The following is a 21096-nucleotide window of genomic DNA, read 5'->3' as shown; positions in this document are numbered from 1 at the left end:
ATCTGGCATCTGGACAGTAATCCATGGAGTTGGATATATGCGCAACTCATTTTACGTACGGAGTAAGCAAGGATCGTGTTTTTGCTGAGAGGGTTATGTCTAGTAGCAATTTCCTGCATACCTGGTGCTTGTATTGCGAACAGCGAATGCCATGACTTTTTTCCGGGCGGGCTTCTTTCCGAGGGAATATCACTACCTATACAAGATGATACAAGCTTTGTGCTGGAAGGTGGTTGTGACCACCAACATTAAAATAATGGTATTATGCTATCGAAATTTCATTTCAATTTCCCATCTTTCCCACTTTCTTTCTCCTTCTTGTACGAGGGACAATACGCCGACGCAAAACAAAACCCGCCCTTTTACCCCGCCATTTAGTCGGAGAACGGTTCAACGATAAAGCGTCCTAGCGAGGACTGCTATTTCTTTATGTTGGGTAGTTGGAGTTATAGTGAGCAATAGAATTGTTCGCACGACACACAGCTTAAAGGCACGAATACACATGATTTTATGCAATGTGATCCGGTCATCCTCCCGCGTCATGTTTTGCGAAGCTTGCAAGCACCAGTTGACCCAAGTCAACACGAAGACAACCCATTAATGAGTCGGAATTTATATTATACCATCCAAAGCATGTATCGCATATCAGCACACGCAACGAAGGCTTGCAAACAAGGCTTGAAGATAAAGACGATCTCTACTCGACGATTAGATCGCGACCAGTGTATCAGGTGCCGAAACGCCGTCGCCGGGGTCATGCGGTTATTGGCGCTGGACGAAATTGGCTCGCGTGGCCAGGTCAGGCACAGTAATTCATTGGCGTTGAGAGTGTCCTAGAAAAAAAGCTGCTTGCGCGGCCAAGGTGCGCCACGTCACGCCACATGCTACTCTCTCGCGATGGCCGAATATAGCCAGTTAGGCTTGTTTGGAAGCATCAAGCCCCGGCTGCTACCTGACAATCGCAAAATGACATCTGGGCTGCCATGGCGCTGCAGCCACCGTCGAAGTCGGCGGGTATTATTATTATTTTGCCGCACTTAATTCGGTCTTTTCGAGTCATACAAACATGTCATGCAGTACAGATACCAGTATAGGTGGATACCATGACCGACGATTTGGCTGCTTCGGAAATGCTTGTTTGCTGCTGGTCAAACCCTTGCAAATACGCATAGAGATTACAAAGGATACCCAGTTGACCAACGACTGGACAAGGCAAGTTTATTTTATTAAGGGATTTCGGCGCCTGTAAGCCGACGGACCTGCCGTTAGCGGCTTTGATCTTTTTATTTCCTGAATAGGAAATGCGTGGCTACTAGTGGTTTACAAAGGCCCATTGTCAGGGTCTTATTGTTCAGACTCAAAGCCCTAGGTCAAAGAGTAAGCACTAGTCTGGGCCATTCAGCAGCCGCGTAATTAGACGTCGATTATAGTCCATATTCCCACACCTCATCCAAGCCTCTCATGGTAAAACTGCAACCACAAAAGTATCTAGTCACTTGAGACTTGATGAGAGGCGTCACCGGTCAAAATACTAGGCACCCTCAAATAAGGTGGTGCTATTCAGTGATTTGCTAATGTAACGCTCCATCTTGAATACTTTCGAGTGCAGAAGATCCTGAAACGGCGTCGTCTGACCCTCCCCGCAGAGATATGCATTGTCCCCAAGAAACATAAATACCTTTGAGGGGCCCCCCTCCCTGCTCTTGCGTTTTAGTTTCATCCAACCTTACACCATTCCTTTGAAACCAACCTACTAGGTCCTTGACGGATCGATCCATTCCCTACACAACAACAATTATATTCAATGTAAATATTGACATTAGTCGAAATAACGAAAAACACAACACAATGCATTTCTCAAACTCCCTTGTTACTATCAGCCTCATGGCAGGCACTACCTTGGCTGCACCGCATATGCTTCAGTCGCGTGCCCCCGGTGGCGAGGTGGCAGTCTACTGGGGTCAAAACGGCGGTGGGACGATAGAAAACAATGACTTATCGACTTACTGTACCTCTAGTTCTGGAATTGACATCATTATCCTCTCATTTCTATACGAATATGGAAATGGAAACAATATTGCGTCTGGCACCATCGGTCAATCTTGCTACATCTCGCCCCAAGGGGAGCCCCAGGATTGTGACGCCCTTGCAACCGCGATTAGCACCTGTAAATCCAATGGTGTCAAAGTTATTTTGTCTCTTGGTGGAGCATCCGGCGCTTACTCACTCCAGTCGCAAAGCGAAGCAGAAACCATCGGCCAGAATCTCTGGGAAGCATACGGCAATACAGCAAATGGTAGCGTGCCACGTCCATTTGGAACAACCTTCGTTGATGGATGGGACTTTGATATCGAATCAAATAGCGGAAACGAGTACTATCAGTATATGATCTCAAAATTGCGATCAAACTTTGCCTCAGACTCTAGCAACACCTACTATATCACAGGCGCTCCGCAGTGCCCAATCCCGGAGCCGAATATGGAGGAAATTATTACCAACGCAACGTTTGACTATCTGTGGGTCCAGTTCTATAACAACCCTGGCTGTTCAAACCCGAACGAAATCAACTATGATGCCTGGGTCGACCTTGTCACCGGCGGTCCTTCGGCAGACGCCAAAATCTTCATCGGCGTCCCAGCGTCGACAACTGCTGCCACGGGGACGTCCAGCGGAGCAGGATATTATTTTGAGCCCAGCGCCCTAGCTACCCTCGTCAGCGAGCATGATACGAATGCACACTGGGGAGGTATAATGATGTGGAGCGCAGGCTTCTCGGATGCTAATGTGATCGACGGATGCACCTATGCGCAAGAAGCCAAGAGTATTCTGGACACAGGTTCACCGTGTTCTGGTACTGGGACAGGAACATCAACACCTTCGCCATCAGCAACTCCTACCTCGACATCGTCTCCTACAGCGACACCAACTACCTCTGCAACCCCCACTACCTCTTCAACGTCGACAACGGGAACCCCAGTGGCACAATGGGGCCAGGTTAGTTTTGAAAAGACCCTTCAGTTGTTTTTAGACATCTCTAACAGTTTATAGTGCGGAGGTCAAGGCTACTCAGGATCTACCACGTGCGCGTCACCTTATACCTGCGTGGAAGAAAGTTCTTGGTGGTCGTCTTGCCAGTAGATGCTCCACCCTTTCGTTGTTCTTTTCAAAGTCACTCGTTTCAAAATTATGAATGCGCGGGTCCATTCAACAAACAAGCTTCTCTCGTTATGACGTTCGTTTAAAGCTCCATGATATAAATGGAGAAATGTTTCTAGCTTTTCCAGTTAGTTCACATCTGGTTTATAGCACACGATTCATTAAATAGTTGTACATACTATCCATAAACCTAGTACATTATATTTGAAAATATTTGAGACAACTATATTCTCCCTGATTCCGAACAAGTCATGGTTGTGCTATCAGACATCGTAGATGGCAAAATGAGATTCACTGGCCCACCTGATAGGCATATTTAACGCCTTTTTACAACTTTCTCAGCCCTGTTTCCACACCTTCCAGCCCACCGGGAACAATTTCATATGGATGTCCTTCGAATTCCCCACGAGCCAACATCCTAGCAATCTACCTAAACATGACATATGCAAAGTCGATGTCTGCCGCAGTATTCTTTGCATCTTGGGGTTGCCTAGGCATACTGGGCTTGAATGCGCCAAAATGTGCCGAACCGACAAAACTATAGCTGATGTTGATATCAGCGGGGATTTTCGATTCGTCGTAATTTTCAGTGGATACTGTGCCTCCGGGAGACAAAATCTGGGAGATTGTGATCCAAGACCTGTTTTCACTGATAGCGTCAAGGGCGTGAAATACCGACATGTTTTAGAGGACAGTTTTAATGTAATATTTCATGCGCTCTGGCCCATTACGGTAATCGACAAACGCGTCTCCAAGCTTAGAATCCAGGAGTTTCTTAACATAGCATGTAGATTCCACCAATAGCGACTATGGGGTGAATATTAGAATGCCGAGCTAACTTCACAGCATAAGTCCTCAATGCAGACGAAGCCCCGTATATTATTAGCGGCATAAGCGGTGCATTTGGGCTCCTCTTCATCCACGGTGGTAGAAGACTCTGTCGGCGAAACAATGCCAGAATAGCGGCTAACGTTGTTAATGGAATTTTCGTCGCAGACTCGAAGTCTATGCCGTCTGGAATGAGTAACGTTGTCTCTGTTGGAGCGACAGCGTATTCGGCAGATGTTCCTCCAGGGGCCATCATAGGATGAGACGCTGCAACGCGGTCCCCAATTTTGAACTCGTTGCCCAGAGCGGCCATTTTTCCAAGCCCGTGTACGTAGCCTGCAATATCGTCGCCGCTATTAATCGACACCCCGGTCGCATAGAGATGTTTATAGTCTAAACGTTGTCAGTTGTGCCATTCATGACGCTTGTGGCACCATTCACTACACGAACCTTTGGGCTTACTACTTGCAACCATTACGCGTATGAGAATACCATTGTCTTGCGGCACGGGGAGATTCCCATCGCAAATTGCCGTTGTGAGAAAGGGCTTTGTGGAGAAAACAGGAACCTCTTTCATTGTTGAAAGAATTTATGACTATTATCTTCGAAATTGGGCCCACCATTGGGTTTATTGATCTGGCATTGTTATAGAGGCAATATAAAGTAAATAGGATAAGGAATATAGGTTATATTGGTTGAGAATAAACCGCTTGAGGCCTCGCACTTCTTAGGATAGGGCCTCAAGCTTATAAGCATCGCCTAGAAAGGTTAAGAAGTCGTCGAGGAGTAAGACACAAGGATAATGTGCAGCTAGTATTGAAATAAAAATATTCTGGCTCTTAACACAAAATATGAAGTGATACTTTGTTACAGAGTACACATCAGAGTCATCAGTTAAAATACAAAATGATGACAAGCAAATATAAAGTAGTAGCTTAAACGCATTTACAGTCACTATGCCGACTTAAAATTCGGAAGTGACAAGGCTGGGGTGATAGTTACTCTGACATTATACCAGCAGTATAAAAATATAAAAATGCATTAAAGCCTTCATGATCTGCTGACTCAAAACACTCAAAACTGTGTAAAAATAGAGTATGCTTTAAAGAATTCACGTTTTTTTTTTGTTGACGTCAAAGAAAATTGGTTTAAAGCATTCATGCTTGCTGACTAAAAGCAAAAATGATAGGGGGTGATGATAACCTGCAGCATTCACATGTTGCTGCAGGGGTGTTGGTTACTATAATAACGTAAAAACAAAAATGCTCAAACAACAAAAATAATAAGGATAATAAGAATAAAAATCACCCAGAAAACTTCAGTGCTATACTGTACATACAGATCATACAGATTACCCCCCTAAATATCCACGTAGGTTTAAGTTAGTCACATGGACAACACAACACATCCATTTTAAATCACGGAGGTACAGCCAGAAATGGAGCACCCGGTAGAGACTGGGGTCGAGAACATTCCAAAGCCTTGCGAACATCTGAAGCCATAACTTCAGTGAAACCGTCAGAATAGAACCTTGTATCGAATTTGCGATTTCTTGGGCATGCTTGCAACATAGAAAACGGAAAGAAAGAAAAAAGCAAAAGAATGAAAATCAACTCCTTGTCCTGTTCCAAGGGTTTTGGTAGTGTAGATCTTCAGCCAGCCTCAAAAACATGGGGCCTGTGCATGCAATCCTTCAGATATGGCATCCAATGAAAACCTCTACATATGTAGGCGAAAGAGAAATACCTTTCCATGACATGCACGTCTCGCCAATCATTGAACTCCACTACGGGAGAACAGATATTTTAAATCTGTGGGGAGTAACACTAAGAAATTTGATGTACACGACATTTCCTTGCATGGCACATACAGATTATCCGCGAAGAACGAGAATGAACAAGTGTCTTCATCATAAGGAGATGGCATGTTTGTGTTTGATTTATTTTTTTGGTTTGTACATCTCCCTCGCTGATGACTTGTCAGATAGTTATGGCGGGGCCGTAAGAAGAAAAGAAAGAGAGAGAAAGAAATCAAAAAGGGAAAAGGAAAAAAAATGTGAGGGGGGATGGAGCACTGCAGATGCATATGCACAAGCAGCAATTCCACAGCGGACATCAAGATTGCGGACAGGCACTCAAAATTTGGGCCAGGCTGGTTCGGAGTTATATAACGGCTAGTTACTCCGTATAACTTCTGGACACGATCAATTGGGTTCCTTAAAATCTCTCAATTGAAAGGCTCGTGGGAAGTCATATTCTTGAGGCGGTATCAAATCTCTCTTCCCATTTGCTTCTAATTTCGAAATAGAAACAAAAATGGCTTTCTTGTTTAGCCTCTTGAGGTTGTGTCTACTATATCTCATCTGTCATACAGTTGCCTGCGTTCCAGCAAATCAAAAAGATGACAAGCGATTGAGTCGGCGCATGCAACTCGATGCTCAGGATGTCCTTCCAAAGCGGCAATTGGAATGGGGACAAATCAATTTCATCCATACAACCGACCTCCATGGCTGGTATGAAGGCCATATGAAAGAGCGAAATTATCGTGCCGACTGGGGAGACTTTATCTCCTTTATACAGCATATGCGCGACAGAGCGAGGCAACTCAATGTCGATTTATTGGTTGTCGATATAGGTATGTTGATATCTCGCACTTGTTTTGTTTAAGAAACAAAAATTAACTCGAGACTTTGTTTTAAAAAAGGTGATTTACATGACGGGGCTGGGCTTAGCGATGTAACAAAACCCGATGGCCTGGCAACGGACGAACTGTTCAAAATGACCGATTTCGATCTCCTCACCGTTGGCAATCACGAACTCGTGGACGCGGGACTCCCAAATGCGACACACATGAACCTAGCGAAGCACTTTGGCGATAAATATATTACCAGTAATGTCTATGTTAACGACACGTCAATAAATGAGACCGATCCCGTTCCGATCGGCAGCCTATTCCATAAACTCACCACACCCAATGGACTCCGAATCATGGCGTTTGGAGTGCTTTTCGACATGAACCCACCTGCCAAAGACACTCAAATTCATCTAGCGAAAGATATGGTAAACGAGGACTGGTTCAAAAATGCAGTGGATCAGAGTGATATCGATCTGTTTGTTCTCATTGGACACAATCCGGCCAGATTGGACATAACAAATCATGACAATAACAGCACTCTAAAATTCATCACTGAAACAATCCAGAAGAGTCGCCCAGATATTCCAGTTCAGGTATTTTCTAGTCACTCGCACATTCGTGATTTTATGGTCTATAATGAAAATTCGACGGCTTTGCAATCGGGGAAATACGGCGATACTGTGGGATGGCTCGCCATGACCGGTATCAAGTCAAGCACATATAAGGGGGTCATGAATCCTGCCGGCGTTCCTAACCCGAGAAGACCTGCGAAGCCTGTCTCCAGTATGAGCATGAACGAAACATCTGAAACGGCTGACACGTCAAGCCTAAAGTACGCTCGTCGCTATCTTGATTTCAACCGTCAAACATTCCAATTCCACACAAATACATCTGGCGACGACACAGCATTCGATACCACCGACGGCCTTGGAGTCAGTAAGAAAATTACAGAACTTCGAACAAAATATCATCTCACTCAGTACTTTGGCTGCGCGCCAAGGTCGTACTGTATCTCATGCAGACCGCACGACGATGAAGGAAATATCTATAACCTCGTGAGAAAGGCGCTTGAGAAGATAGTAGTCTCTCCAACGGGAAACACTACCTCGCGGCTCATTTTCGCGAACCGGAACGGCATTCGATACGATTTAGCTCAGGGCCCCTTTATGCGTGATGACTCTTACATTGTTTGCCCATTCACCGATGGCTTTCGAGTGGTTCATAATGTTTCTTCTGAGCACGCTTCTAAGATTCTCGGCTCCCTCGACATAAAATGTCCTAGTGGTAAGGGCGAAATGACCTCTGAAAGTTTACCGGTAGACGACAAGGATGAGAATGGTTCTTGGGATGACCTATCAGGATCCACTGACCAGAAAGTGCTATCTCGCCGAGGAGTACAGGACCCAGTTGGCATGCTAACTCCTGGATATACAACAAGCGATGACTTCGGAACCGATGGTGACGACACTCAACACTCCACTATTCCTCACTACGAACCACCAGCATACGTCCAAGGTAATGTCACCATTCTTAGTGGTGCGGGTCAGGTGCCAGAGCATTATGACGTGGTGTATATCAAACACATGGAGCCAAAGGTGCTGGCTGCCCTCAAATGCTTGGACAAAACACAGGAATATAAAGTAGATGATTACACCGATGCAACAATCAATACAAATACCTTGCTGCAGCTGTATGCACAGAAGTACTGGAATCAGCCCTTGCAGAGCTGTGCTGTTGGGGGTGCGATTGGATGAAGGAACCATTAGCAACTGTTCAGCCAACATCTTATTTGTAATTTGACGGGGAAAAATCTGATGCTTGACAACAACATTGAAAATTTTAGTTCTCTTGTCATTAGAATTTTAGCTGTTTGGAATAGGGAGATAATCGGCCTTGGCAACTGCGCATTTACCCTTAAAAAGACTTGTATGAAGCAACCCTCCCTCTACACATATTTAGACACGAGACATTGTAGCTGTTTGCTGGAGGAGTTAACCAAGTTAATGAGTCAATTTATGGTGAAGGCAAATTATTAACTCTTCAACGCTATTTATCCTAGTAATACAAATGGGATTGTAGAAGGTAATATCTAGAAATTAGAAATAATGCTGGGTTGAGGAATTTTTGGTATATTCAAGGACCAGAAATTGCTAACAACAATTTTTAAAGGTGTAGCGGTGATGCTCAGCATTTGCGAAAGGTGGCAGGGTACTGTAAGCGACATCGGGTGCACGAGGAGAAGACCGCACAGAATACGAAAAGTAGGAGTTATAAGAGTATGAAAAGTTGTGGGCATGGTTACTTGACGACATCGATAGAGAGTATCGGTTTGATATATGAAAGTATGACAGGGAAAAATTCATTTTGCTACACATATACGCACATGGATGAGTCCCTCACCATATTACTTGGAATATTGAATTCATGGCAAAACCCTGGGAATGTTATAGGCAAACATAATCAAAGATACCAACAACCAATCCAAACCCCTAGCACAACCGTGGCCAACCCTTCAAGAATAAAGAGCCATCTCCATGATGCTAAATGGCCCACCCCGTTCATGCCCGATAGAATTCCCGCTGAAATCAGGCAAGAAAAAGCGTTGGAAAGTAGAATACCGCAGATTAGATGGGCCCTTAACACCGATCTCGCGATTAGTATACCAGCAGCTGAGATAGTAAATTGCACCAGGAAAGAAAGGAGTCCCCACAAATCCTAGGACGAATCGAACCATCAACAAGTCCGGAGTATTGTGGACTGCAGACGTACACCCACTCACAGTTGCCCACACTATGATACATGTTGGCTGATTTAAACGGCCAGTATTGTCGCAAACTTTCATGGGATCAATGCATTTCTCACCAGGTAGATAGACGGGCGGAGCTTTGTCATCAAAATTATAGCAGGTAGCTGCATGAGAATATATCCAGCAGAAAATATGGATATTGCTGTCTGATACTCTGCACCCTTCACGCCAGTGTCCTCTTGGAGACCATAAAGGCGAGCTTGTGTAATAGAATTGCGATCAAGGTAGTTGAAGGGGTAGATTAAAACAATTTAGAGGCAGAATTCGTATGTCAATTTTTCGTCGAAGTTGTCGCTCGATATCTTGACGAAACTCGGGCCCATAAGACATGTAAACATCCATCACATCAACTAGGGCGTGCTCCCCCTCACTATTTTCAACCCACGCATCTTCGTTATCGGCCTTTGTTTTTGATCTCTGGGGACGTCAGATTGAGACTCAGATTGAGACATTTTGAATCTCAATTATGTACAATTATGTACAAGGGATGGATAATTTGATTGAAGTCTTGCGCTTTTGATGGAAGTATTCATTTGCCATTGTATGATACTTATATTAGGAACCCTTAGTGCCGCAAGGTTCCCCGGACCCTCTCCACAGTCCAAGTGTATCGGGAATTTGCTGACAACCAATGAAGTGCGTACTGGTTAATTTTTGAGTGGTCATGGGACCCCGTTTTTTTATTTTTTTATTAATAAATTCACTAGTATTGTTGCATGGGCCAATACCATGTTAATTTGTGTAAAGAACAGAAACGAATGCCATTCATTTTCCAAACAGTCTCTCTGGGTTTTCAGCAAGCATCCTTTTCCACTGGACCTCAGATAACCAACTTTGAAGGGCCATGACCTCCTTTCCTATATCTTCCTGTTTCGATGCTAGTGAGACGTTAGAGGCTCGACTTGTGCTGTCCACATGGGGCCAATCACTACCCCAAAGCTAACTTTTGAATCATGGGTTTCATTTCATAGATGTCTTTGCTCCAGCGATAGAGGCAAGATATCTTGACGTAGAGCCTTCTCGCGTGTAATAGGTTGACAAAGGTTTCAAACTCCACGCTATTAATATCTGCCGGCGAAGCACAACCTATATAGTTGGCGATGATAGGAATCTGGGAAACTTCCAGGTCGTTAAGAATTAAATTTTTAAGTGAAGACTATATAGCTAGAGATAACTGTGCGGAGATGGCTTTAATCTTATTTCTAGGCAGGATATAAGCGTACGAACGCCTGGAACTACTTCTCTAGATTTATCGAGTTAGCGTCACTGTAAGAAGAAGCTATGAATATGGTAATACTATACTCTAAGATGCTATAACTTATTAATATTATTATTAGTGAGATTTGGCCAGCTCTTATCTAGATATATAATCCTATGAGTGAGTATATAATGGTACTCTGTCTGGATATAGTAAAGATGGTTCTTTAAGCTATGCTATCCATTCTTAATCGACGCCTAGACCAAGACAATTCTTTCTATTTGTGTTTCTTTTACCAGTAATTTCAGAGAAGTGGGCATTAGTGTGTATGGTCATGTAGTTTTGAATAGATAATGCACTGGATCGAGGCAATGCAGGTGGGTATCCTATGTTCCAGTAGAAAGATGCATTCTTTGATCTATATATAAAATTCGGTAATATAAAAAAATACTAGTACTTAGAGGAAATAATAGAGTCTAAATTTATACTTCTAGACACTCGCCTGTAGCGTGTTCTATAATAATTAAGTACCCCGGGAGAAGCTGTAACTTCCCTGGGCTTGCCACCGTCAGACATTTTCCTTCCGCTGAACACTCAACCTCCGTCCCTCACCACCCCGTCCGATAGCTTACTTTGCCCTGTCGTGCATTATCTACTGAAAAATGAGGCGGGGAGGTAACGTCGTGCGGACGAGTTCTCCATCTCAGCGTGGCCAGGCGTGTGAGCGGTGCTGGAAGCGGAAACAAAAGGTTCCCCGAGTCCCGAATGCTATGCGATATACCTTCACGCCTAACTGAATACAGTGTGGTAGACTCTTGCCGACATGCACGGCTTGCGTAGCAGTCAACGTGCAGTGCATTCCCCGGACATTTTCCACCGACCCAAATGCAAACAATGGTGGGGGTCTCATGCCGCCATTCCCAGGTGAGCGCGACAAGTGATCGCCATGGTCTTCAATTAACCCTTGATAGCTATATCGATACCTTGAAAAGGAAGCGAGATGAATTGGAAACTCGCTTACGGCACAAACGACAGCGGCTTGATGTTCCACCAGAGAGCAGTCACGTAGCAGACAAAGGTCGCAGGGTGAAGCTCTTGGAGCTGAAAACAATACTAGCGATCAGACAGTCCAAGCTGCGATGGGTGAAATTGGATTCTTGTCACATAGTGCTATGGCGGAGCCTCGTGATGAGAATAGCGGTTTGTCACAAGGACTGACAATAGGACGTAAGGTTCGGACAACTCTGGCCTTGTCCGGGGCTAATCCGGCACAATAATCCAGAGATCTTTACATTCAAGGGCTTTCAGTAATGGTGGACCTGTCCGCAACCCTCAAGAGGCAACTGGCCTTACCATTGGTGACTCGCTTTTTAGAAATAACAGGGGCCCAGTTTATGCATATCAAACCAAAAGAACTTTGGGATGACTTCGAGCTGGTATTTGAGAATATAGATAACCAAAGCTTCCATCCTTAACCAGCCAAGGTGTTCAATATCTATATCGCTGTGGCAGTTGGGGCATTACTTTCTCCTGAGTCAGGAAGCCTTCAGGGGCTTGCGAGTAGCCTACATGCCACAGCCATGAAGCTTTTCTCTGGAATACTAAACTCTGGAATCAGGATAGATATATTGCATTGCATGTTGTTATTGGTTTTTTATTCTATGTATAGTTCGCTAGGGGGGTCAACATGGCATCTTGCTAGATTAGCAGTGAAGAAAAGAAATAACTTTCGGGTTCCATAAGGATCCAGACGGTGCTGTCGAGATAACCCCGGAGGCTTTAAGAAGCCGACGCGATATTTTCTAGAGTCTTTACACCCTTGACAGGCATACTTCATTGCGTATTTCACCAGCATGCCCCTGCTAACAACCACGCAGAACAATTAGCACCACTACGGATCGACCCTTTAGTATCGAGGATGAGGACATAACAGTGCTAGTGAGAACCCTACTTTTTACGTGGTATCTACCTATACTTATATCCATCAAAAGGGCCCTGAAGACTATGCCAGTGGATCTTCAAACGCAGGATCCGAAATTGCCAGGCATATAATCACACATGCTAGACTCATGTCGAGCATTCGCGGAGGCCCTGAAAAGAGCTTTCTATTCCACTATAGAAATATCTCCTATTGGAAGGATTTTGCTGTAGGAAGTGAGGGCACCGCCCAATTTTCCTCTAAGAGACTTTCATGCCGGGCCATGGTTGAGATTTTCAAATCGAAAAGCTCTGCGACTGTCAACTCCAATATGACCCATAGCCCCACCGAGATCGAGAATGACCTTGTAAAGAGTTCTATGGAGTATATCCAAGAAGAATACCAACGCTCCGACTGTGGTGATTTCGTTGGGGGCTTTGTGGATGCGCATGACATTTTTGCTGCGGGGGTTGTGATTTTTTGTTGTGGCCCCAGATCTTCATCATCATTACGGGACAATGGTATTGTTTATAGATGCACAGCTCTGCTAACACTGCTTGGAGAGCGATTTGTTGGCCTCCGGGTGTTTCGTCGTGTGCTTTGGGCCTTGTCTGATGCGGTCTTGGGGAATCCTGTGAATGACACGATTCTCCAGGAAATTCCACCAATAATTCCTAGGGGAATAAGAGTGCTTATCTCCAAATTCATATGATTGAACAAGCTAATAACTGCCCATTATTTTTTCTCGGATGTATGGTTGGTTGTATTAGTAGGATGGCGGATAGATGCCGACGGCAAATTCCCGATGCATAGGAGGTGGATAAAATTAGCGTCCAAGTTTATATTATGATTATACCAGTAACTTTCCGATTGAGGTGGCACTGATCTTTGATCAATATTCATTTGATATCTAGTTGCAATACGTACATCATGGCCCCAGGGCTCGCCCACGACAACACTCAGGCATCCGCATCCGGCCCTTCCAAAACCAAACCGACAGTTTATATCCTCGACAAGTTCAACGAAAAAGCCCCTCGCCCATGCTAGGACAATATTCAATGGCATTCTTCCCGAGGACGAAGGATTCGCCGACTGGAAGAAGAATGCATCCGCACTGCTAATCCGCGGCTCGTACTTGACCGCCGAGGACATTGCTAGCTGCCCCAACCTCATCGCTATCGGCAAGCATGGTGTTGGGATTGATAAAATTGATCAAAAGGCATGTGGGGCAAGGGGTATCAGGATTTGCAACACCCCCGGTGCCAACGCTCGTGATGTCGCGGAACTCGTCCTTGCGCTCAGCGTGACAGTTGCTCGAGACATTCGATCCATTACGACACGCCAAATGACCAGGCCCATCCCAAAAGAGACCTGCAATGGTTTGACGCTTTATAAGAAGACTCTCGAAATCATTGGCATGGGAAATATCGGGCGCACTGTTGCGGAAATTTTCCGTGGCGCTTTCGATGCCAATGTCGTCGCTTATGATGTTTTTATGCCGGACGGTGCATGGCCTCACATCTCACATCGGAGCTTCAATGATATGGAAGAAGTTATCAAGAGGGCAGATGTTGTTTCTATTCATGTTCCGTTGACAGAGGAAACGCGTGACATGATATCGTACAAGGAGATTCGAATGATGAAACCCGATGCGATACTGATCAACGCTGCTCGAGGTGGAATTGTCAACAAAGCTGATCTCACTACGGCCTTGTCTGAGGGCCATCTATGGGGAGCTGGTCTGGACTGCCATGAACAAGAACCCCCACTCGTGAGAAGTATGGTGCGCTGTGGGATAATTTGAATGTCGTCAGCACGCCACATATTGGAGCCGCGACCACCCGGGCACAGACTGCGAGCGCTATGTACGGAGCTATGGCTGCGGTGAATAACTTGTATGAGTATTTGATAAGTCTTCAAATCTAGTCCAGGAATAACGGAATTCGAAGTCCCGTGCACAAATAGCACGAATAGAAACCTTTCTATGTTATGGATTTTAGAGCACACAATAAAACATTAAGAAATAAATATAGCCATTATTATAAAATAGTTTCTAGCCAGTTCTCCACCTTCAAGATGTACGGTACCCCAGCGTGGTATGTGAAAAGAAGAAGGGTTGAAGGATCTGTCGGATGTTAGTCGTTAGATATCACCATGTTGCTACTGTTTTAAATATGAGATAAGCAGGCCCTTTCCATCGGAATCAATACCCTTCTCCACAACTAGTCTTCTTAATGTCCCTGTAGTCCATGATAGCAGCAGTCTGTCATCATTTCTCCAGAATCTGTATTAACTATGCAGCTAGCCACTAGGCACGGCTACTACCAGTTGACTACTTTTTCTTGTGGTTTCTGATAAAGTTTAATTAACATTTGGCTGCAATTTTTACAACAGTGATGCCAACTGGAACACGTGGATATAAACTTTCTTGTTACATGCAACTGCATGATCCACAATTTAGATCAACATATTCTTCGCTTCTGATTTTCAGTCATGTCAACTCTGGTATTCAAAAAATTCTGTATGTTACATCGAAATCAATATAAGGATTCTAATGTCCAGAAAAGTAAGGCTGCTATTATGCGTGTGTAGTTTTCACCGGGTGCAGAAAACTGACAGTCAATGCTTCGAACGTTGTAGTCAATTAGAAAAATCAAAAGCAAGGGGGACTGAGCAACACTCACGGTGGCACGCAAGTTGAGGTAAAGGTGGCCAGGTAAAAAGAAAATAAGGACCCTCTCAATGTTAGGGTTACGCACCCTGGTGTTTTGGGCTCCGTGAGCGGCGTGACACTGAGCCGCACATCGCTTTTATGTAGAAAATACCGACAAATTCGATGTATCGGCCCAACTAAAATACTGCGCGGTGGCATGAAAGGAGTGTTAATGACGAATTTCAATCAGAGACCTTGAAGCGACAATGAAATGCGCATTGTATCGGTAAACTTCAAATCTGGCACTAGTTTTGAAGTTTACCGATACAATGCCTCCATTGTTCTCCCCTTGTTTTCTGTCATTGTTTACGACCCCCATGGCATGTGCAATTGACTTTTACGTTGTTTCTTGCCGGTAGAAAAAGCAGGAGAGAGCTATTTATATTGAGCTGGAACACCAACTTTGAAAGTACCGAATCTACCATTTTTCTTAACTATCACTCCATCAGTTGATTTACTCTTCATATTGCAACCAGAAAACATGTCGATCATATACAACCCGAACGCCCAGCACCAACCACCTCTTCCACCTCTGCCCATACAACTCAGGGTTGTGATCAACAACCCGCAATTTGGTGAGGTCCCGGAGCCATTAGTATATTTTTGGGCAATACAACCACTCCACCGTTGTGATACTACTATGGAGCAGACAGTGCCCTTTACACCATTTAATTATGACGGTTCCTCATTTAGGGTGGTACTAGAACGCCTGCTGTCAGGTCGCGACGATGGTGAGCTTCGCATCTTGAAGCGCTGGGACGAAAACTTTATAAAAACCGTTCCAGATGATGGCCACATTATCGCTCTGAGGAGCACCGGGGATGACGGAGAGCGATTAGCAATCAAAGTGGCGGGATTGTATAGGATCACAGTTTCTATACGCCTTACCTCCCGACTTCCTCAATTTAGTGATACGCTGGTTGAAGGGAGATATGAACTCAGGGTTAGGAGGCGAAGGCAATGGGATTAAACCACGGGCAACAACCCCCCAAGCGTGCTTTAACGAGGTCCCTAATAAAGTTGCATATCTTGAGTTATGTATGAAACTTAGAATGTTTTGCTCTAATGATGAATTGAAATGAGCTTGTTCTAAGGATTGACAGAAATTCCATGAAGTCACTATAGATAAATGAAAATAGTACCTAGTAAAACGTTCGTTGAAGGAAAATTTCAATCTTCTTCGCGAGTTCTATTTTCATGTGTCATTGCAGGTGATTCGTTGTCATTTGGGTTCAGAAACATCAAACATCAAAGGGTAGTGTCATATTTATCTTACCAACTATTGGTGTTTCATGGGTCGCTTTCTATCAGTGAAAATAGAATAATGATAGACTAATTAACCCAAGGTAGCATTAGAGGTCGATCCACTCCTTGCGGGGTTCTCTTGCGATCTCTTAAGGACTTTTAAGTCTGTAAAAAGCGGATAGCGCTCTCCTGATGATACCCAAAATCGCGAGGAAAACTGTGACTGGCACTGATTCCTCTGCCCTTGGTGTAGATCACCGGGCGATTGCAAGTTGTATCCACACCAGGAATACATTTACGAGGCCGATGCAACAATCGAAAGTCTCAATAAGGAGTAGACGGCGATACATGCGCGTTTTGCTTGTTATGTTTCGTTGGATATTAGCTCTACCCATCATCTTACACTGCTAGTTCAATGAACCTTTAATGATTGATTCTGAATGCTGGGCCGCATCCATACTGCGGTTGTTTACCTTGAATTGGGACACTGCAGAAGCTACCTGTTGTCTCTCATCTCGTAGGTTATTCTCGAGACACATAACGATGTATCGGCTCGTAGACTTGGTCCCAGCTGTTTCGGGCAAGATACGTAAAGACGGTAGAGTCACGTCTTGACATTTTCGAGACAGCCAGAGCTTCAGACATGAATAACAGACCGAAGCCTTGATGATCCGCCGTACGATTACTGGGGGACATGATTGGCCCTCGGACGTGACATCGCAACCGTAATAGAGGAGAGATAGGCGCACCGGACTGGCTTAGAGCACCAACAGTCCCACTATTCAATAATATTTCCAATACAATGCTGACCAACCGTTGTCAGTCAAGCCTAGGCATCCGGGTCCTTATCCGATCATTAATTCTGTCAGATTCCGGTGACATTGCGGTCCGGGGTATCAACGCTGCATGGGTAAGTCAAGCTGATGAATCAGTGATGATGAGTACTAGCTCTAACCCCAGATAATAGAGGGAACGCCGAGTTCTACGTATTTTCTTTTTATTAATGTTTGATACGCTCTGTTGTACGATGCTCTTTATTGCCCGTTCGTACTCCTTATGCACCTAACGGAATGCACTACGCTGTTGGGCTAGTTTGCTGATCAGGGCGGGCTTCATATTGCCCCTGCGTATGTCAAAATCTGGGGCCGTTTCATCTACTAATAAATCTCAATGGTTACCTGCTCAAAGTCGACATGTTTATGTGATCGTATTTTGTAAATATTGTTAGCGTTGCACAGCGACCCTATACATTCCATAGCCCATCCGGAGTTTTCAGCCAAAAACACTCATTATGCGACATAAAGAGCAGAAAATACCAAGCTTTGCCACGAAAGCCACATGGCCCATTCTCCCGGCTTTTAATATTATTACTAGTAGCCGGCGCTATGGATGGCCCCCGCCTGGCTGCGTTCCTGGTGTAACCATATCTGTCATCACGCATGCCGGCATTGGTCACTCTGCCTGTCGATCGTTTCGATCACGCTGATAACGCTGCTACCCTGCCACTGGCGAGGCACCTCGGACCAAGCACAGCAGACTGAGATCTCCACGTTCAAAGTCACAACTGGAGGTCACAGATCGATATACATCTTCACCGTGGTTCGCTGGTTCATGCTCGATTGTTTGGCCGGCGTCTAAGCCGGAAGTGCGCTAACCGAAGAATGTTGCATTCTTCTCAGAGAGCTCATATGATAGCCCTGTCCAGATGAATCGAGGAGGAATGACTTCCGTTCGACCCCCCTGCGAAACGCACCAGTCGGCCAATCAAGCTATTTTCTTAGCAACCATGACTGCTACGCCTTAGGGAGCTAGCTACCGTACCATGCACTTGGGGCAGCCACATCCCCACGATGTGTAGGAGTAACCAATGTCACAGGCGCAATGCAGCCGTTCATCGACGATGGAATGGACCCTGTGACTTCTGTCAGCCGTCTCAATTCGTGCATATATATGATCTTGATGATTCCCCGTAAAGCTAGTCTCGTTGTTGTTTTTTTTCTTCCAAATCAGCCAGCAACTCATCCAGGTCCTAGACGGATCGTTTCTCTCCTTGCAACACTTCGGTGAAAGTATTTCTTGTCCTTCCTTTATTATTGTAAATACCACTCCCTTTTATCATCCAAGATGCGTACCTTTACCGCACTTGCCGGACTAAGTCTGCTGGCCAGCTCTGCCCTCGCAAAACCCATCACCCTTGCGAGCCGCAACTCTTCTTCTACCGCCCAAAACGTTGTCTACTGGGGCCAGAACGGTGGTGGTACCATTGAGAACAATGACCTCGCTGCATACTGCAACTCAACTTCGGGCATTGATGTCCTTGTGATCGGTTTCTTGTACCAGTATGGCAACGGTAACGACGTCCCTGGAGGTCTCTTCGGACAGTCCTGCACCATCACCTCAGGCAAGGGCCAGAACTGCGACAGCTTGGCCGCGGCCATCCCAACCTGCCAGAAGGCTGGCATCAAGGTTGTCCTCTCCCTCGGCGGTGCTAGCGGCGGATACTCTCTGCAATCTACCGCAGAGGCCCAACAGATTGGCCAGTACTTGTGGGATTCATACGGCGGCGGTTCCGGAAACAGCACTTCCAGACCACTTGGCGACGTAGTTGTGGACGGCTTTGACTTTGACATTGAGAACCCCAACGGCGCTGAATACTACCCCGATATGATCTCGACTCTTCGCTCCAACTTCGCCAAGGACACCAGCAAGACATACTGGATTACCGGTGCCCCTCAATGCCCTATCCCTGAGCCCAACATGGGTGCCATTATCCAGAACGCCCAGTTCGACAAAATCTGGGTCCAGTTCTACAACAACAACAACTACACCCACCCTTGCGCTCTGGGTATCAACGGCGATGCTGCCTTTAACTGGGACGAGTGGAAGTCCTTCACCGCCAACAGCTCTTCCAAGGATGCTCAGATCTATGTTGGTGTCCCTGCATCCGAGCTAGGTGCCAATGGTACTCCCACTGGCTCTGTCTACTACGCCACTCCCTCTCAGCTTGCCACCATCGTTAGCTCCGTCAAAGATGATGAGCGCTTCGGCGGTGTGATGATGTGGAGTGCTGGTTTCTCTGACGCTAACGTCATCGACGGCTGCACCTACGCCCAACAGGTATCCAGCATTCTCAAGACTGGCTCGCCATGCTAAGTTACTGGGAAAAAATTACTTGTATTTAACTTGTTGCTATTTCATCATTAGACTGTACACACGGATGAGTTGATGAAGACAGTTAGACAATACTTCCTTGATGGATGGTCCTTTGTCGCTATTTTATGCCTTGCAGAATTGAATTTATCAATTGATGTTGGCAGACCTTTTTAATTTTCAAATAAGCCCATGAAACAGAAGGCCAATGTTATAGCTGTCCTTATACCAAGGTTTAGTATCTCTTAAAGAGTTTATAGACCGCTCTCTAGATAAATATGCCGTGCCTACAATGTCAAGAATCTATGTCAATGTGGCTGCGCTAATTCTGGAACTACTATATATAGAAAACGGTATGAAACCCACTGCAAAACACAACAAACAGTAAAGATATATATCTGACATCTGGAGCGATACATATGTAACCTTATTGATTTCTAGACCGAACATTGAAACGAAAATAAGACAAGTACAACTTCAAATGTTCGACTTAGGTTTTGAATAAACCAACATTGAACATCTTGAAAGAAGTATCCCTACAGCAATGGCCTCGAACCTTGGATATTGGATTATCTAGAGAAACATGGTTAAATATGTGTGCTGTGGAATTTTGCTACTATCAATTCAATTGAGCGCAACATTTATTGTGATCTTCGATGCCATCCATACCCGTGGAATTGATTCTTAAATGTGTGAATACAATGTGGTTTTCTACAATTTATCTACAAACCGCGTTCTAAATCTTCAATATATATACATGTAGTGGAAGCCACCCTCCTAGAAGAGACGTCTGCTACCAACTAACATGGTTACCACATGTGCAGACAACGGGGCGATGAGTAAATAGCGAGACTAGAAACTACGGATGGGATATTCGATAAATGTATATATAAAGATTAATACCATTAACAGAAACTTTCCCAATAGCACAGCATTGGTACATTTAAGATTAACTACCCTGTTAGTCCAATGTTAATGTGACGTCATTTGTATAGAGCCGGGCGGGACTTTGTTCACCGTTGTGGTTGTGAAGTAAATGGTTCAATAAAAACAAAAATTAAACACATAGCTTAGCGGTTAAAATGTCTATATAAACTGTACAAAGGGAGTAGGCACGATAAAAAGGGGCCATGAGATACTCTGAAACAATCCGTCTCGTCAAAAGCTGCCCATTTTCGGGGATACTAGTTGACAATTGCGTAATCAATTTAGTTGCAGAGATAAATCTCATAGATTTTACAAATGGAGGTTCTTCATAGAAACTCTGAGTAGTAGAGCTTTTACAATCTCCTTACCCGAGTAATGTCTGCTTCGAGACGTACGAAGGAAATCCCAATGGCTTTCAGTTTCCAATGTTAGCTCAACTCAAACCGGAAATTTTTATGGGCACAAAGGTCTCTAATAAGAATGCCGATCGCCCTAACGAGTATTACCTGCGACTGTCGCAC

The 21096-nt window shown here is 44.8% G+C and overlaps 6 protein-coding genes across 6 annotated transcripts; 5 read left to right on the top strand and 1 right to left on the bottom strand.

Annotated features, from left to right (window-relative positions):
- Window positions 1-1848: 1848 nt before the first annotated feature.
- On the top strand, window positions 1849-3138 carry TRUGW13939_10881 (uncharacterized protein; the record flags this gene model as incomplete). The annotated part of the gene is made up of 2 exons (XM_035493991.1): window positions 1849-2994; window positions 3049-3138. The coding sequence occupies 2 exons, from the start codon at window positions 1849-1851 to the stop codon at window positions 3136-3138; spliced, it is 1236 nt and encodes a 411-aa protein (XP_035349884.1).
- A 444-nt stretch (window positions 3139-3582) lies between these two features.
- Window positions 3583-4561, bottom strand: TRUGW13939_10880 (uncharacterized protein; the record flags this gene model as incomplete). The annotated part of the gene is made up of 4 exons (XM_035493990.1): window positions 3583-3796; window positions 3902-3963; window positions 4001-4377; window positions 4435-4561. 4 exons carry the CDS (start codon window positions 4559-4561, stop codon window positions 3583-3585), a joined length of 780 nt encoding a protein of 259 aa, XP_035349883.1.
- Window positions 4562-6299: 1738 nt separating this feature from the next.
- Window positions 6300-8372, top strand: TRUGW13939_10879 (uncharacterized protein; the record flags this gene model as incomplete). Its single annotated transcript, XM_035493989.1, has 2 exons — window positions 6300-6618; window positions 6688-8372. 2 exons carry the CDS (start codon window positions 6300-6302, stop codon window positions 8370-8372), a joined length of 2004 nt encoding a protein of 667 aa, XP_035349882.1.
- A 4319-nt stretch (window positions 8373-12691) lies between these two features.
- Window positions 12692-14344, top strand: TRUGW13939_10878 (uncharacterized protein; the record flags this gene model as incomplete). The annotated part of the gene is made up of 2 exons (XM_035493988.1): window positions 12692-12959; window positions 13455-14344. 2 exons carry the CDS (start codon window positions 12692-12694, stop codon window positions 14342-14344), a joined length of 1158 nt encoding a protein of 385 aa, XP_035349881.1.
- Window positions 14345-15734: 1390 nt separating this feature from the next.
- Window positions 15735-16223, top strand: TRUGW13939_10877 (uncharacterized protein; the record flags this gene model as incomplete). Its single annotated transcript, XM_035493987.1, has 1 exon — window positions 15735-16223. One exon carries the CDS (start codon window positions 15735-15737, stop codon window positions 16221-16223), a length of 489 nt encoding a protein of 162 aa, XP_035349880.1.
- A 2399-nt stretch (window positions 16224-18622) lies between these two features.
- TRUGW13939_10876 (uncharacterized protein) lies at window positions 18623-19651 on the top strand (the record flags this gene model as incomplete). The annotated part of the gene is made up of 1 exon (XM_035493986.1): window positions 18623-19651. One exon carries the CDS (start codon window positions 18623-18625, stop codon window positions 19649-19651), a length of 1029 nt encoding a protein of 342 aa, XP_035349879.1.
- Window positions 19652-21096: the final 1445 nt, after the last annotated feature.

This window comes from Talaromyces rugulosus, chromosome VI, assembly GCF_013368755.1.
Source record: "Talaromyces rugulosus chromosome VI, complete sequence".
NCBI classification, from domain to species: domain Eukaryota; kingdom Fungi; phylum Ascomycota; class Eurotiomycetes; order Eurotiales; family Trichocomaceae; genus Talaromyces; species Talaromyces rugulosus.
This window is presented reverse-complemented; position numbering and strand designations above follow the sequence as displayed.